The sequence below is a fragment of the Triturus cristatus genome, chromosome 8, assembly GCF_964204655.1.
Source record: "Triturus cristatus chromosome 8, aTriCri1.1, whole genome shotgun sequence".
Taxonomy (NCBI): domain Eukaryota; kingdom Metazoa; phylum Chordata; class Amphibia; order Caudata; family Salamandridae; genus Triturus; species Triturus cristatus.
In genome coordinates, this window is record NC_140591.1 from 223,390,752 (window position 1) to 223,406,623 (window position 15,872).

The 15,872-nt window shown below is 43.9% G+C and overlaps 1 protein-coding gene across 3 annotated transcripts in view; it reads left to right on the forward strand.

The window, feature by feature from the left end:
• The window catches only part of ANKRD49 (ankyrin repeat domain 49), an 86,075-nt gene that overhangs the window by 47,142 nt on the left and 23,061 nt on the right, over nucleotides 1-15,872 (forward strand). For all 3 annotated transcript variants that reach the window (XM_085621404.1, XM_085621405.1, XM_085621403.1), the window contains exon 2: nucleotides 5,014-5,288. In XM_085621404.1, the coding sequence (XP_085477530.1) occupies nucleotides 5,022-5,288 (267 nt within the window). In that variant the 5' untranslated portion in view covers nucleotides 5,014-5,021. The remainder of the gene's footprint in view (nucleotides 1-5,013; nucleotides 5,289-15,872) is intronic.

The following is a 15,872-nucleotide window of genomic DNA, read 5'->3' on the forward strand; positions in this document are numbered from 1 at the left end:
ATCCTGTTGTCAGATTCGTGTTTTTGTCCTTAAAAGTCTCTTCCCAGTTTCACCTATAGATTTACTGGAGCCCACCTGTTTCTAAGAGACCAAACACTACAGGACTAGCAATAAGGACTAGGAATATCGGTGAGTTTCTAGAGTATCAGGGGCCCCTCTTTAATTGTGGGGGGTGTCTGAGAGGGAAGGTGTGGCAACTTCCTCTCACATTACTCCACTGGAAGCTGGCATTAGAACAGTTGTCTGTCTCACTCTCAACCACAAACACACATGCTATGTATTACTTTATTCTTGCTTTTAATTAAAAAGATGCAGAAAAAGTTGCCCACAGCCACACCACCTACGTTTTAGGTTAATACATTTTCATTAAGAAAAGCAAACCGCCCTCTCACACTCTCATTCTCTCCCTCTCCCTGGTTCGAATAATTAAATGCAAATCTTCAAGCACAGTTACATTCACGTACCTTTTCAAACTTTCCATTCCTCTCACACTCTATACTCTTCTTCTCAGGGTGTCACGTGCACAAGCACTCCCACTTTATACATATATCGCAAACTCTACAATTTTTTCTCTCTTTCACACACATTCTTGCTGCTCCTCTATCTCAAATGTATTCACTAATTTGTACAAAAACTAGCTATCACTATTTATCTTCCTATCTATCTACTCTCTGCAGCTCTCACCCCTATCTATCCACCATTCCACATAATCCCACTACGCAAATCTACTCGACACGATCCAACACACAAAATGCCACTACACTCCACACACATCCACTCGACTCCAAACCAAAAACATAGGTAAATGGTATTGTCATTTACAACACCAAATAGCTCTATCTTTCGCAAATGCGAGACCTATTGGCATAGCTAATGCTGGTTTGCATTGGAAATGTTAGTAGCCCCTTGGCTAACATAGAGTTACTAGCTATCACTTTTTATCTTCCTATCTATCCACCATTCCACATAATTCCACTACGCAAATCTACTCGACACAATCCAACACACAAAATGCCACTACACACATCCACTCGACTCCAAACCAAAAACCTAGGTAAATGATATTGTCATTTACAACACCAATAGCTCTATCTTTCGCAAATGCGAGACCTATTGGCATAGCTAATGCTGGTTTGCATTGGAAATGTTAGTAGCCCCTTGGCTAACATAGAGTTACTGGCTGACCTCTAAGTCTGGCTAACGTTTGAATGGGACTACTAAAATGAGTACTTCAAGGTATCAAATTAATTGTGGCATTAAACCTGACTTAATTTCCAAGTCAAATTTAATGTCACTTTAGGAAGAAAGTTGTCACACTTTAGCCCAGTTTATCCAGTGGCCTCACACAATTGCACCAGGCAGCCTTCTGTCCTCCTGGGGAGTAGTGTGAGTGACTCCTAGGCTCAAAGAAAAATAGCATCTTTCCTCAGAGTGAGGTGTTGCGTCCTCTTTGAGCCACTGAGGGTGTTGCGTCCTCTTTGAGCCACTGAGGGTGTTGGCCCAAAAGGTGAGCTTCAGAGGCGAAGCTGACGTTGGTGGGCAAATGGTGATCACACTCCTCAAGGGCTACACCTTTGTCCAGGTAGACAGGCTGGAGGCAGGAACAGAGAGGGGAGACCAGTGCCTAAACCAGTTTTCTCATTGGCATTCTGAGGCAGTTGCCCCTCTAGGCTTGCTCTTGCATGTGTTGAGTAGCTTGGCCTCCGCAATAGCGCCAGGATGCTCCTTTGGGAGTGCTAGTGTGCTATACAAGTAATCAATTCAATGCTACACCTCTAGGGCGGGCTACTATGCGCCTGACTTCCAAGGAAGGGTTCAGACATCTTGTGAGTGGTCAGAAAAGCACAGTCTGGTTTTGCTAGATGCCACACGTAGCCAGATGTCGTTACAGGGCATCAGGGATCGTGGTAGCCCATTGGCTAGTGACTGTATCATTTCCTCAGGGCATGTTCTGGGCATAAATATGGCACCCCAGGCACCCTGAACCTTGTATCACAATGGAATTGGAGAAAGGATTGATGAAGGAACTGGCGAAAGGAGGCTGCACCGTCTTCTGGATTGCACCTACCACACCTTGAGTTCGCAAATAGAAGACTGTGCCTGTAGTTCATAGAAAAGTCACTCCCGAGCTACAGACAAAATAAGTGACTTAAAGGGTCAATCAGTGGACCACCCCTGGAACCAGCACCAGGGCCATCAATGCTGAAGAAGACCACTATGGTACGTCAGTAGCCACATTCTTTAAATCACCGCTGCCGTGCAACCTAAGAGACCAATTCTTGACAGCCAAAAGTTGCACCTGAGTCTACTGGATCCAAGAGTGTTATCTGAATCTAGATTGGCCACCCAAGACTGACTCCAGCCTTCACCAAAGTATAGTTTTGGACCTACTGTGTATGGAGTTCAGTAGCCTGGCCTTCTGCTGGCTCCAAGAGTACTTTGAGGGACACCGACCCTTGTGGCAAAAGTCCTTACATGTGGGCCGAGGTATAACCCCAAGGACAGTCCAGTCAACCCCACAGCACCCAGAGCATCTTTCAGCATCATGCATCCCCAGCAGCATGATCGCTCCTTTCAAGTCTATGGCGTTCCTGATGTAAAGTGTGGTCCTTGACTTAGGACTGCTTTGGTGATCAGGCAATTGTCAGACTACTCCTTACTGGCCCCCCTGACCTTCTCCCTGATGGATTTGGTTGTCTCACTCGGGCCAGGGTGTAGCCAAACGCACCTCTTTAAAACGTTCCAGGTATCTAAACTTTCCATGTTCCAATGCTTGTTTGCTCTTTGGACTAAAAAGCTGAGATTTATGTTTTACTTAGAAATCTATATCTCCAGAACCCTCCGTGGATTTTGCTCATCTTGGTGTCTAAAACTTCATAAAAATTTAATCTGTTTTTATAAATGGACGTTGGATTTCTTTCGTGTTGCATGACTTTCTTTCGTTGTTTGGTGCTTCTAAATGCTTTACAGTAGTTCCTTTGTTTAAGCCTTACTGCTCGAAGCCACAGCTACCCAGGGTTGAGCTAGAGGTTTTGCAAACGAGCCTGTCTGGACGCAAGACAGTTCTGCAGGTGTATTACATGGTAAGGTCGCACAACCATATCATATAATACACCACAATCCTCACAAAGGTGCATGTCATTGAAGCAGGTTTGTACTGTTTCTTGCTTGTTTTTGGCAAATAGGAATTCTGTCTTGGGCCCCAACTATGACTGAACAGTACTGGTGCCGAATTACCACACACCAAGTGTGCAAGCAAATCTACTGTTACCGTGCAGTAAATCTGCCCATTATAGTGCAATTAAGAGTTGCAGTTGGGGCAGTTTTTTTCCTGAAGTAACACAATACGGAATTCCCACTTCTATGTGGTTTAATGCATACATTTACAACCTGCCTTAAGCAGTGTGGAAGATGAGGGAGGGAGGGAGTAGGGAAAGCAAAACATTTTATGCTTCCTCCGTTAAGAAAAAAAAAAAAGGAATGCGACTTGGCTGCTGTTGCAACCAAACTCTCAATGTGATCCTTCCAGCATGTTTTACCGGCTGAAAAAAAATCCAATAACCAGGTGTGGAAAAAAGTAGCACCTAAAACATGCGTTCATTTTGTTTCGCCTGACTCCTAATAGGGCCCAAGGTGGAATTGAGCTTCACATTACCAAACATGAACCATTACCATACTAGATAACTAACCCAATCAACCATGCACACTATATTTTATAGGGCGTTTCAGGATGACCTCCCTAGGGGGACTCTCCTGGTACAGGCGCGATGGAAGGAAGTGATAGGGGAGCCCCTCTTGGAGCGAGTCTGGTTGAGAATTCATGAGGGGGTCCAGGAGGTGAGTTCTAATGCATGATTTAAGCTGATACAATACAACATCGTGCATCAAGTTTATCTTACCCCTCAGACCTTATGCAAAATCGCCCTGAGCCGCTCAAGTGCATGCCCCCGATGCAGAGAGACAGAGGCCATCTTTGAACACATGGTGTGGAAATGCCTGATTCTTGTGCAATATTGAGAGAATATACTGCCACGTTTGCAAAAAGCTACAGGATGGAAAATCCCCAGGGAGATACGATCCGTGCTGCTGGGACTGTTGCCCACTCCCAAAGCTAAGAAATTGAGTTGACAGTTTGTCCTTTTGGGGTTAGTGTTCACAAAGAGACGTATTGCAATAGCATTGCTAAGCCTTGTACCCCCAGGGATTGATGCGTGGCTGCAAGACATGTGGGAATGGGTGACCGCGGAATTGATCTGTATGAAACAAGTCTGGAGGGATTAAAAGCTTGAGGATGACACCGGAGTATGTGCAGTGATGCTAGCAGACCTGAGGGACTCGCGGACCCACGATGCACAGGAGGATTGATGTGGTGGATGATGCTGCTGTTTTATGGGACTGCAGGTGGGTGGATGCTACTTAATGGGGTGCTGGGTGGCAATACCCTGAGATAATCGAAATCTCCGTAAGACAAATATAACATGAAAATGGGAACCATGACACAGACAGGGAAGGTGGGCGGGGCATTCGGGAGTTAATGCTGTTTAGTTGGTATAGAAATCCTTGCACAGAACTGTAAGGGGAGATCCCCTAAAATAATTGGTGTGGATGTACATGGAACATATCTGTGGATATGGGGGGCAAAGGTGGTGTCTGGGAACATGGGTCCCCCAGACACGGCTCCTGCTTGTACAACTTGCTTTTATGAATCAAAATGCCAATAAAGTTTTTGGGGAAAACAAACATGCACACTACATACATAGAAATCGCAGAACAATATGAAAAGGTAGCCCAAATTAAGAAAGCGCTTCAGTGCAATATTCGTATTAAAATGAATGTACAAATTCTTCTAACATAAATTATTCCCCGATAATTATACTGCATGAGTTTTTATTATATAAAGCAGATCATGTGCTTCTAAAGTGTCTTGGGCAACAAGGTCAATGAAGAGAAAGCCCTTCTATAAAATGATATTCTTTTGAAACTCATCCTCTGTTTTACTGTGTGTATCCTTAGCATTAATCATGAGTGATTCAGCTGAGTCCGCTTCGGTGGAAGAACTGGAGTCCAGATTTGGGGAGTTTGCAGAGGACTTTAACCAGCTTGAGCTGCTAGAGACTCACAGGCACCTGATCCCAACCGGTACTCACAGCCTTTGGCCAGGAGAGTCTGATGATGATGATGACGAGGAGGACCTAGCGGGTAAACCAGAAGAGTGGTACCAGGAGCAAGAGGAAAAGCTGAGCAATGATAGTGAAAAACTGATCCTGTGGGCAGCAGAAAGAAATCGGGTATGGGCCGTCCAATTTTTTTATTCTATTCATAGGCCTTCTTTTTTATTGTTTCTTTATAATATAAACTGTATTTAGAAAACTATATTTCTGTGGATTTCTTGGGGCAAGCTTTTTAAGAATAGTGTTAAAAAGTCTAAAGATAGAGTTTGAACACTATTACTCTGCACTAATCTCAAGTATGAAACCGCAAAATCCTGAAACCCATTTGTACAAGAATTAAATTGTGCATAATTGCTATACCTAGGCACTCATTATGAGTGACCCAGATTTTGATGCAATAATTATCGCCTTAATAAAATCGGAATTTACCAGATGCAAAAATTATCACATATTACGAATGTTGCCCGTGAAATGGGCGTAATGTTGAGTTTGGTAGTAACAGCACCAAAATACAGATATCCGGTATTTACCGGGCATCATTCTCTCTTCAAATTTCCTCAAGTGTCATCAGCCGAAATGTAGTAGATGTGTTTTAAATACTAGGTGTGATTTAAAAAAAATGCACAACTCCTAATTTCTGATGTTTGCAGTAACAGGAGTTGGCACACAGAATCTGTAATTATCTGCCTGCTTATAGTCGGGGCCATTCATGTATGTTGTTTTCCTGATACACATATAGGTTTCTTTTGTGTATTCAAGTCAGCCGGATTACCTGAATTGCATTTATGTAAAAACTGTTTGTATCATTGAAGTTGTCTTCCTTTGATACCATAATTTTCAGCAATTGCTTCTATTCGTTGTATGGAACAATTCTTCTGCTGTGGTCTAAGTGCAGTTGACAGTAGCAGTCTGCGCATAAAACCTCACAAACTTGACACCTTTTTGCAAAGCCTGCAGGGTGACTATGAAGTCACAGTAATTAGTTGATTGGCTCATCCCCTTGAAGTTAAAAGCCTTTATTATAGAAGTGTCTAATTTTCGCAAAAATTAATTTGGGCATTTTCAACGCTCCAGAGGACTTAAGACACACAGGTTAGCAACTGTGCCCCCAAGAAGTAAATAATTTTTAGGTCGAGCCTGAGTCAGCGCGCATGCACTGCTCTGGTGAGCCGCTGTAGTAGAGTATGAAAGAGAAGCCGCCCACTCTCCGCCCACATTCTTCATTGGCTTGTGTCTTTGTCCTTGGTAAATGCTGGCTTCTAATTCTGTAATAGGCTCCTTAGTCCCTTCTTAGTACGGCCATGGCTTCATTTTGTAACCTCCCATGGCTACTCGCCCCTTTACTTCTGTTACAGGGTACATGTTATTTAGTCCGTAAGCACTATAGCCTTGAATTAGTTTTTCCTACCTCAGGCATGACATACTTTCCTGCAACATTCACCGCCACTTTAACGTTTGGCCGGGCACCTTTATTTAATAATACCGCCGCTTTCACCTTTGTCATGGTGCCTTTATTTATTTTGTAATACCGCCGCTTTCACTTTTCACGGGGCAATTTTATTTATTTATTTAATAATACAGCCACTTTCACTTTTGGCCGGGCGCATTTATTACTTTTACAACAGCACCACTTTCCCTTTAAATTTAAGGGATAGAGCTGAGCTTAAACACACTCCGCTTTATTACTCCACAGCGCCATGCTCCTTAATTATTGTGGTCAAATCTACCTGTTCGATACATTAATAACATTCAAAGTGGTGATGTTGCCCCTGCCAGCATCCCATGCAAACAAGCTGCAGCCAGTGGCTCAGCTTGCCGCTGCTCTACGCCCGCATATAGCTACAGGTAAGTGCAGGATATCCTGACTTTCATGCAACACCAGTCAGCCGCCCCACCTCTGTGTGCATAGAGTGCACATCTCAGCAGTGCTTTGTGGTGCCTCACACCGCTCACCCCGTCAGCTTGGGTGGTGCCTCCAGTATTAACACAGGCAGCCTCCATAAATGGGTAAAAGAGGCGTGGTGAAGTGGGTAGGAAAAAGGGCAGGAGGGCAGTTGGAGGAGCCTGTGCGGGGGTGAAGACAATGAAAGGGAGTGGACCTCACCATCAAGGCCGTTTTCTAGAGGATAGACCTCACACACGAGGCTAACAGCATCGTTATAACTACATTTAGGCAATTTTTCTGGAGCATAGACGCCATGCTGCAAGGTACGCCTAGTTTCCTTGCTGTTGCTCGGGCAGTGTTTGGTGCGTGTTTATTGCTGCCCTTACCACCCAGCATAAAAGGTATTGAGTTAATGGAATGTTCCTTTTGGATGATCTGTGAGTATGACTGTAATACTGTTCTAAAAATAGTGTCAAAGTGCAGCTCTAGTAGCTTTGGGTAAACAAGCATTCGCAATGCAATTGGTCTCGCATTTACGCAACTCTGAGCTATTGGCATTGTAAATGACAATGCCTTTTATTTATGATTTGGTTTTTAAAACATAAATAAAAGGCATTGTCATTTACAGTGCCAATAGCTTAAATTTGCATAAATGCGAGACCTATTGCATTTAAATTTTGTGTGTTTTGTTTATGGATCTACGGTCCAAATAAACGCAAATTAAAACTGAACTGAAACTGAACTGCATTGCAAGTGCTTGTTGTTAGTATGTGATTGTGTAATTATCCAAAGGTTGTGAATTTATCTCTTTTGTTGTTTCCCCCAGAGCAAGCACACATTCTTTATTAAATATGCTGTTTATGCAGCAAGGTGATGGATTATGGGTCAAGGGTGTAAATATATAGTAATGCAAAAATAAATTGGTTACAGAATCGCAATCAGTGGCTTTTTTAAACTAAGCCCGTTTTACTTGTGACGTCTGACGTTCAAGACAGACCACCTCCATTCATTCTGTCTTTGACTACTGTTGGTCAGCTCTCCTTCTAATACTCTTATCCTCTCCTCTACTTCTCTAATCTCTTCCCAAAAGACTCTCCTCTACCCGGCAGCATAACTTATTAGCTTCCTCCTCAAGTAAGCTTTGTAGGAGTCCCGCACCATCCCTGCTGGAGCCGAGCCCCAATTAAAGTCGAAAAATTCAACTGTATCCTCTTTTAATCTCCTCACAATTTCCTTATCCAACAACAGGGTACGATCTAACGTCCATCTGGGGGGTAAGCTATCTTCCCTAAGACAAATCTCCCAAAAAATTGCGGAATGTTCTGACAGGTGAATCCCGATATGTGTAATGTTCTTAACTTGTTCCCGTAGACCTATGATATTTCTTATTTGCGTACGTATATCCTCTTTTATTCCCCATCCTCCATCCCCAACTGTCATGTAATCCCAGTTTCTTCATAGATTTTATCTGACCCATCATTTTTTGATTTGCAATTGCTCTCCTACCAGCCGATCTATCCAAGGTACTATCTAATGTCACATTAAAATCACCTGCCCAAATAATTGGGTCGGAGGAACAAGATCACTCCACCAATAACTCTTGTAGTGGTGCTATATCATCATCATCCACATTGGGCCCGTAGTACCCTGCCAACGTGGAACCAAGCCCCTCTACTTTTAATTTTGCTACGACCCATCTACCTCGGGTATCTGAGTTACTTTCTATAATAGAAGCATTTGTGTCACGTTTTATCAATATCACCACCCCTTTAGTTACACAGGTTTGCTTAGTACACACCATTTGTTGCACCCACGTTTGGGACTTAAATACTTCCTTACACTCTTTCTCAGACAGATGCGTCTCCTGAAGCACACAGTTCTGGGCAGTAGAATCTTTTATATACTGGAGGATACGATCTCTCTTTGGCCTCCCCCTTAACCCATTAACATTCCAAGATAAAATCTTCAAACTCAATCTCTGTCCATCTCCCATGTTGCTATCTTAGTAGCCTTCTCAACTGGCGAATCTGAGACTTGAGGATTTTTTTTCTTTTTTCCCTAATGCTGCTCAACCAGTGACCCCTATCCTTCCCCCTCCACCCCCCATGGAGAACCTACCCCCCATTTCTAATAGCCTTAGCCTATGGGTTTGCCCCAAGTGTGTTTTTATCTCCACCTTTATAAATAGAGAATTTCGTTCCAAACTACTATTTATGCTCTTCCTAGCTAACTACCTCATTTCTATATCTATTTACAAGATCCTATAAAGTCATCTACTTCGCTCACCGCTCTGAAATTATGCATCCTATTATTCATCATAACTTTTAGCACCTCCGGGAATTTAATCTGCACGGAGGCCCCTAACTCCTTCAACTGGTCCATTCTCTTGCCTAACTCCCATTGCCTGTTGGAGGTAATGTAGGAAATATCGGACCTAATTTCACAAGACAACCCATCTGCCTTTACTGCTTTCATTTTCAAAGCGCGGGATAATGCCTTCTCTTTCAGAGAGTTAGTAAGGAAATTTACCAAAATCCTCCTGGGTTTGCTTCTGTTTGGAGTTAGCCTGAAGGGCTCTTTGGATGTCCCTACCCAACTCGTGCTCGGTCTCTTCTAGATGGAGTCCTGTCTTAATCAACTTAACTACCAGACCTTTCAGGTCATCTCCCGCCGCTCCTTCCGGCACATTCAGGATCCGTAAATTATTTCTCCTTTGGTTGTTTTTCATCCTTTCCTTCCAATCCTGACGCCCATGGTCTCTCAATTTCAAGGCTTTTATATCTTCATTTGTCTGTATCTTAACCTTAAGTTCCTCAACTGACGCCTCTAAAACTGTTGTTCTTCCTGCAAGATCATCAAATTCTCTAAAGCCTCACAAGCCAATTTAATCTCTTTGGTTCCCTTCAGACTGCTCAAACCTACTTCTGATCTCAGACGTAAGTGTTGCTACCAGGTCCCCCCAGAGCTGCTCCCCCCGTGTTTACTTCCACCTGCTCACTCTGAGTCCTATCCATTCTCTCTTCTGTGCTCAATTTTTGTTTTGGATCGGATTCTCCTCGTTGGTCTTTTTTGAACTAAGCTCGTTTTAATTGTGAGGTTTGTGACGTTCAAGACAGACCACCTCAATTTATTGTTATGTTATGTTACTGCCATTTGTATAGCGCAACAGCTGCCCCAGCAAAGGGGCGTCCCGGCGCTGTCAGCAAGGCAGCTAAAGCGGAAGGAGACAGGAGCTAAACGCTGGGAAATAAGTGGGTTTTTATGGCCTTCCTGAACGTCAAATAGTTAGTATGGTTTCGAATGTGAGTGGGCAGTGAGTTCTAAAGGAGGGTTGCCCTGCTGCGGAAGGAACGGCCTCCTGCCCGCACGCTCTGGAACCTAGGGACCCTCACCAAGTGCTGTCCAAGTGACCGGAGCTGGCATGTAGGAACATAGGGAGTAACCAGGTTAGCCAGAATACCAGGAGTGTTGAATTTCAGGGCCTTAAAAGTAATACAAAGGGCCTTAAATTCTATTCTCTTGGCCACCGGTAACCAGTGAAGCCGGTGAATTGTGGGTGACACCGGACAGGACCTGCGCAAGTCAATCAGTGATCTGGCCGCTGCGTTCTGGACCCGTTGTAGCTGAGCAATCTCGGCCTTATTTGCCCGTAAATACAGGGAACAGGCATAATCCAATCTGGACATTATAGCTGCCTGGATAATAGTCTGGCGCGTCGGGGGGTCAAAAAACCCCAATAGGGGTCTAAGCCCCCGCAAGAGCCCAAAACACGTCCCTGCTACCTTTTTCGTTTGGACTTGATAGCTGAGCGATGAGTCTAACCAGACCCCCAGGTTTTTGACAACTTGCTTAGGAGGAGGGGCGCTCCCCAAATTTTCTGGCCACCAAAGCTCACTCCAAAGCCCATGGTCCTTTTCCACCAACACCACCTCAGATTTACTGGCGTTCAGCTGGAGGCAGTTAGCTGTCATCCATTCAGCGACCACCACCAGGTCGCCCCGAAATTTCAGGGCGTCCCTCTTGGTGTCGCTAGAGTGCTACCACCAGCTGAGTGTCGTCGGCGTAAGAGACCATGGTCAGTCCCCTGTTTCTAGCCACTGCTGCCAGCGGTTGGACATAGAGATTGAATAAAAGGGGACTGAGGGAGGAACCCTGTGGAACACCTTGTTTGATGGAATGGATGCCTGAGGAAAAAGGGGGGACAAAAACCCTAAAAGACCTCTCACTAAGGAACGAGGTGAACCACTTCAAGGCCAAGCCGATAAACCCCGCCTCCTCCAAGCGTTGTAGCAGAATGGCATGAGACACTGTGTCAAACGCGGTGCTGAGATCCAGCAGGATCAGCGCAGACGTGTGGCCAGTGTCTAACGCAGACCAGAGATGTTCTGTCACGGCCAAGAGAGCAGACTCTGTGCTGTGACAAGGTCGAAAGTCATTCTGGGAGGGGTCCAGTGTGTCGTCCTCGGTCAGGAAGTCTGAGAGTAGTGAATTAACATGCGCCTCCATAATCTTAGCTACCCATGGGAGTAGTGAGCTGGGGCGATAAGTTTCGGGCTTAGCTTAGCCGGGTCCAACAAAGGTTTTCTTAATAGAGGTAGCACTTTGGCATGTTTCCACGCCTTGGGCACAACAGCGGTGGAGAGCGACATATTAATTACCTGTTTCAAAGAGGCAAGATCGTAGGCAACACCCTTCTGAATTGTTCCGGTTTAAGGGGGATCAGCCGGTGAGCCAGATTTAATTTTCCTACAGAGTGCTTGTAATTGGTCTGTGGAAATGGGTGCAAGGGACTCCAAGGTATTGGCAGGTTGATCACACCCTACCCATGAAGGGGTGATAGCTATGGCAGGGAAGGACCTATAGATGTTATCTACCTTCCTAATAAAAAAGGAGGCAAGGACCTCACATTGCTCATTGGATTGTATTTACTGCCCTACGTTGGTCTGCTGTGGTTTAAAACTGGAGAGTATCGTGAATACGCTCTTTGCCGGGTTATCGCTGTTGCGGATTAGGTCGGAAATAGAACGTTGCGCGCGCCAATTGAATGGCCTTATGATAGCTTTTGACTGCCATACGATGGCTATCTTTCGCCTTGATGTTAAAATCCCTTCTCCAAATACGTTCCAGCCTTTTGTGTTCTTTACACAGATCGGCCAGCTTGCTAATGTACCATGGCTTAGATCGAGTTTTACGATTCAGGGACAATTTCTCAGGAATGAGACCATCCAGTGGCCGACTGATCCAATCTGTAAGGACCCCATATGCCTCATCAGGGTCGTTAGGAAGGCTAGGACATGTTTTAGATAGTTGGGCCTGGAAAGAATCCCAGTTAAGCTTATGCCAAGGGCGTTTAAGCGAGAATGTCTGGTCGGAGCTCCGTAAAGGAGATATCTCCTGAAGGGACAGAGGGACCAAGTAATGGTCAGACCGTCGCATAGGTGTGAGGGCAAGGGCTGTAAGTGAAGGTATATTGGTAAAAACTGGCTCCAACAAATGGCCAGCTACGCGAGTAGGGCCAGCTGCCATATCTGCTATAAAATTTGCCACATCAGGATCATCAGATTTCTCTAAATGGATGTTCAGATCCCCGGTGACTGTGAAGTTGGCAGTATTAATTACTAGCGTGCTAACCGCCTCTACTGTTGTGTAGATGTCTGTCCCAGGAGAGGGTGACATTTAGGTTGGAGTAGGGCATAAACCTAGGCTTCTTTTCAGCAACAGTCACATCCGCACGTCCCTCAATGAGTTTGGATCCCAGATTTTTCAAAGGCTTGTTCCTACTTTGATCAATTTAATAATTTATGGCAGATGATTATTCATGCATATCTGGATTTCCAGTCTAGTCGTTGAGATACACATGCTTTATTCTTCATTTTTCCACCCAGAGTTGGGTGTTTTCCCTCAAAACTGTAGGTTCATTTTCTTCTTGGAAACTCTTGTGCCTTCTTGATATCCAGTGTTACAACAAACAAATGATGGACGGAATGCTGACAATGCAGACATTCTCCCCCAGTCAAGAGATCTGGGTTAAATCCATCGTTCTTTTGCCCACTACACCACCCCAGTTTAGACATGGCCATATGCAAATCAGTCTTGACCCTGTGCCTCATGGGAACAGTCCAGCCCGAACTGCCAAGCCATGTCTTCCCTGGACCCGAATCAAGCATCCTAGGACCGGTTTCTGGCTATCAGCCGTCATCAGCCAGGATAGCTTGACTCCAGTGGCGTAGTGAGCACGGGTCCCACGTCTGGGAATACCCATCCCACTTAGGGCGAAAAGCGTTACAACAAACAAATGATGGACGGAATGCTGACAATGCAGACATTCTTCCCCAGTCAAGAGATCTGGGTTAAATCCATCGTTCTTTTGCCCACTACACCACCCCAGTTTAGACATGGCCATATGCAAATCCGTCTTGACCCTGTGCCTCATGGGAACAGTCCAGCCCGAACTGCCAAGCCATGTCTTCCCTGGACCGGAATCAAGCATCCTAGGACCGGTTTCTGGCTATCAGCCGTCATCAGCCAGGATAGCTTGACTCCAGTGGCGTAGTGAGCACGGGTCCCACGTCTGGGAATACCCATCCCACTTAGGACGAAAAGCGTTACAACAAACAAATGATGGACGGAATGCTGACAATGCAGACATTCTCCCCCAGTCAAGAGATCTGGGTTAAATCCATCGTTCTTTTGCCCACTACACCACCCCAGTTTAGACATGGCCATATGCAAATCAGTCTTGACCCTGTGCCTCATGGATTCAAGCAAGCCTGGCTGAAGACGGCTGATAGCCAGAAACCGGTCCTAGGATGCTTGATTCCGGTCCAGGGAAGACATCGCTTGGCAGTTCGGGCTGGACTGTTCCCATGAGGCACAGGGTCAAGACTGATTTGCATATGGCCATGTCTGAACTGGGGTGGCGTAGTGGGCAAAAGAACGATGGATTTAACCCAGATCTCTTGACTGGGGGAGAATGTCTGCATTGTCAGCATTCCGTCCATCATTTGTTTGTTGTAACGCTTCTTGATATCCAGGGAAGGTCACTGATTTCTATATCATACAACTTTGCTTTACATTTTAAATCAAAAGGTTATGTTGGAGTTGTTTGTGTTTCAGGCAAGCGATTGCTGTTCTCCCAAGATTCTATTTCTTTTTGTGCAAATAGCTTCTGTGACTGTTTTTATTCCACAAGACACCATCATTGCCGAGAAGGTATTTGCACAAACCGCATTTAACCTTTAGCAGAAAAAACAGCAATAGGTGGTTCGATACAAGTTGTCCTCTACATTGGAAAACATAATCCCTTTTCTTTAGCTAAGTTCAGTGGTCCATACAGTTATCTAGCTAAAAAGAATATTTTCATGAACCCCTGTGATCAAACCAAATGCAGACTTAGGTTTGTAAACGTTTATAAAACCAATAGTGCAAGCGCCATTCTACTCCAACATGAAAGGTATACAAAAAAAACCAAGAGTAAACCACAACAATATAAGGGTTCTGTGTGTTTTTGGACAAAAAACTAATTTTCAGAATCGTGTTCTTATGAAATTATTTTGTCAAATCTTTATTGAAGTATTTTTCTTTCGGTGGTTTTCACCAAGTTGTCATAATCAACCTGGAGAAATACATTCTTGAAGAAACATTTTTCATCATGTTTGTTTTTCTCTGTGGCACTTTTTAGGGGGTTTCCCCCATAACACCCTTTCTTTTTTTTAAAGGGTGTTCCCCCTACATCTTATCTTCACTCTCCCTTTGTCTCCCGTTTCTTTAATCCCTCGCCCTTGCTTGACCTCCTGCTAAGACCTTTTTTTAAAAATACACATACCTTTCTCACAAAAATATACTATGTTTGTGGAACTGGTATATGGCCATTTTGAAATGTCGGCATAATAGTTTCGTCAGCCTGATTTGGTCAGGTTGGTTTACTTTAGGGAAATTCATCAAAATGATAGAATTGCAGATAGAAGCCCTTTACTTGTAAGATTAAATCTTCCTGCTTGGCACTACTAGAGATGACTAAGAAAAATGCTTGTACCACAGTAGTTCCTCTTGATGATAACGATCTGTGGTTTTGAGACCTAGAATCTAATTCACATTTTTAAAATGTGCTTTATTTGTTTACCCTTATAAAATGTATTTAATTGGTAGGTTGGAAAATATTGCCCTAATTTTGACACCACATATCCCACAAAAATATTTTGAAACTCTGAATAGTCTCACCTATGCTTGAGATTCTAAAATGCTTTTTAAAATGCAAAACAACACTCTCCAAATTAAGCATAAAATGATGCTTTTTCATTGGCAACATTCGATTAACAGTGTTTGTCTTTTAAACCAATGTATGGGAAAAATATATTTCTTTTAAGCTACAAAACCAAAATTGAGTCTAAAATTGCATATGAATGCTTTATGAAGTAATGCTGTATGTGGGTAAAGGATGACTGCTCCATCGTAGGTGACACACAACAAGTTTATTTTAAAACCGCTCAGGACACCAGCCCAGTGATAGCTGTATCGAGGTAAACTAGCGATCCAATAACAGAATGAACCTACTCAAAAATATATAATGAACACACATCATTCCTTGATCTCACCAGATGTCATCATGTAGCCACAACACTCATCTTTTTTTTCAGTTAGTTACATAATACAAGCAAAACGTATAGAAGTAAACACTCCCAATAAATTAAGGAATGCAAAATCAAGAATAGAACTCCTGACTCAAAACAACCCATGGTAATTATTGACATGAACTAGGTAATGCATTCCTGGCAATAGAGAGACAAAATAAATATCAGTTAAGAAATATATCTGAA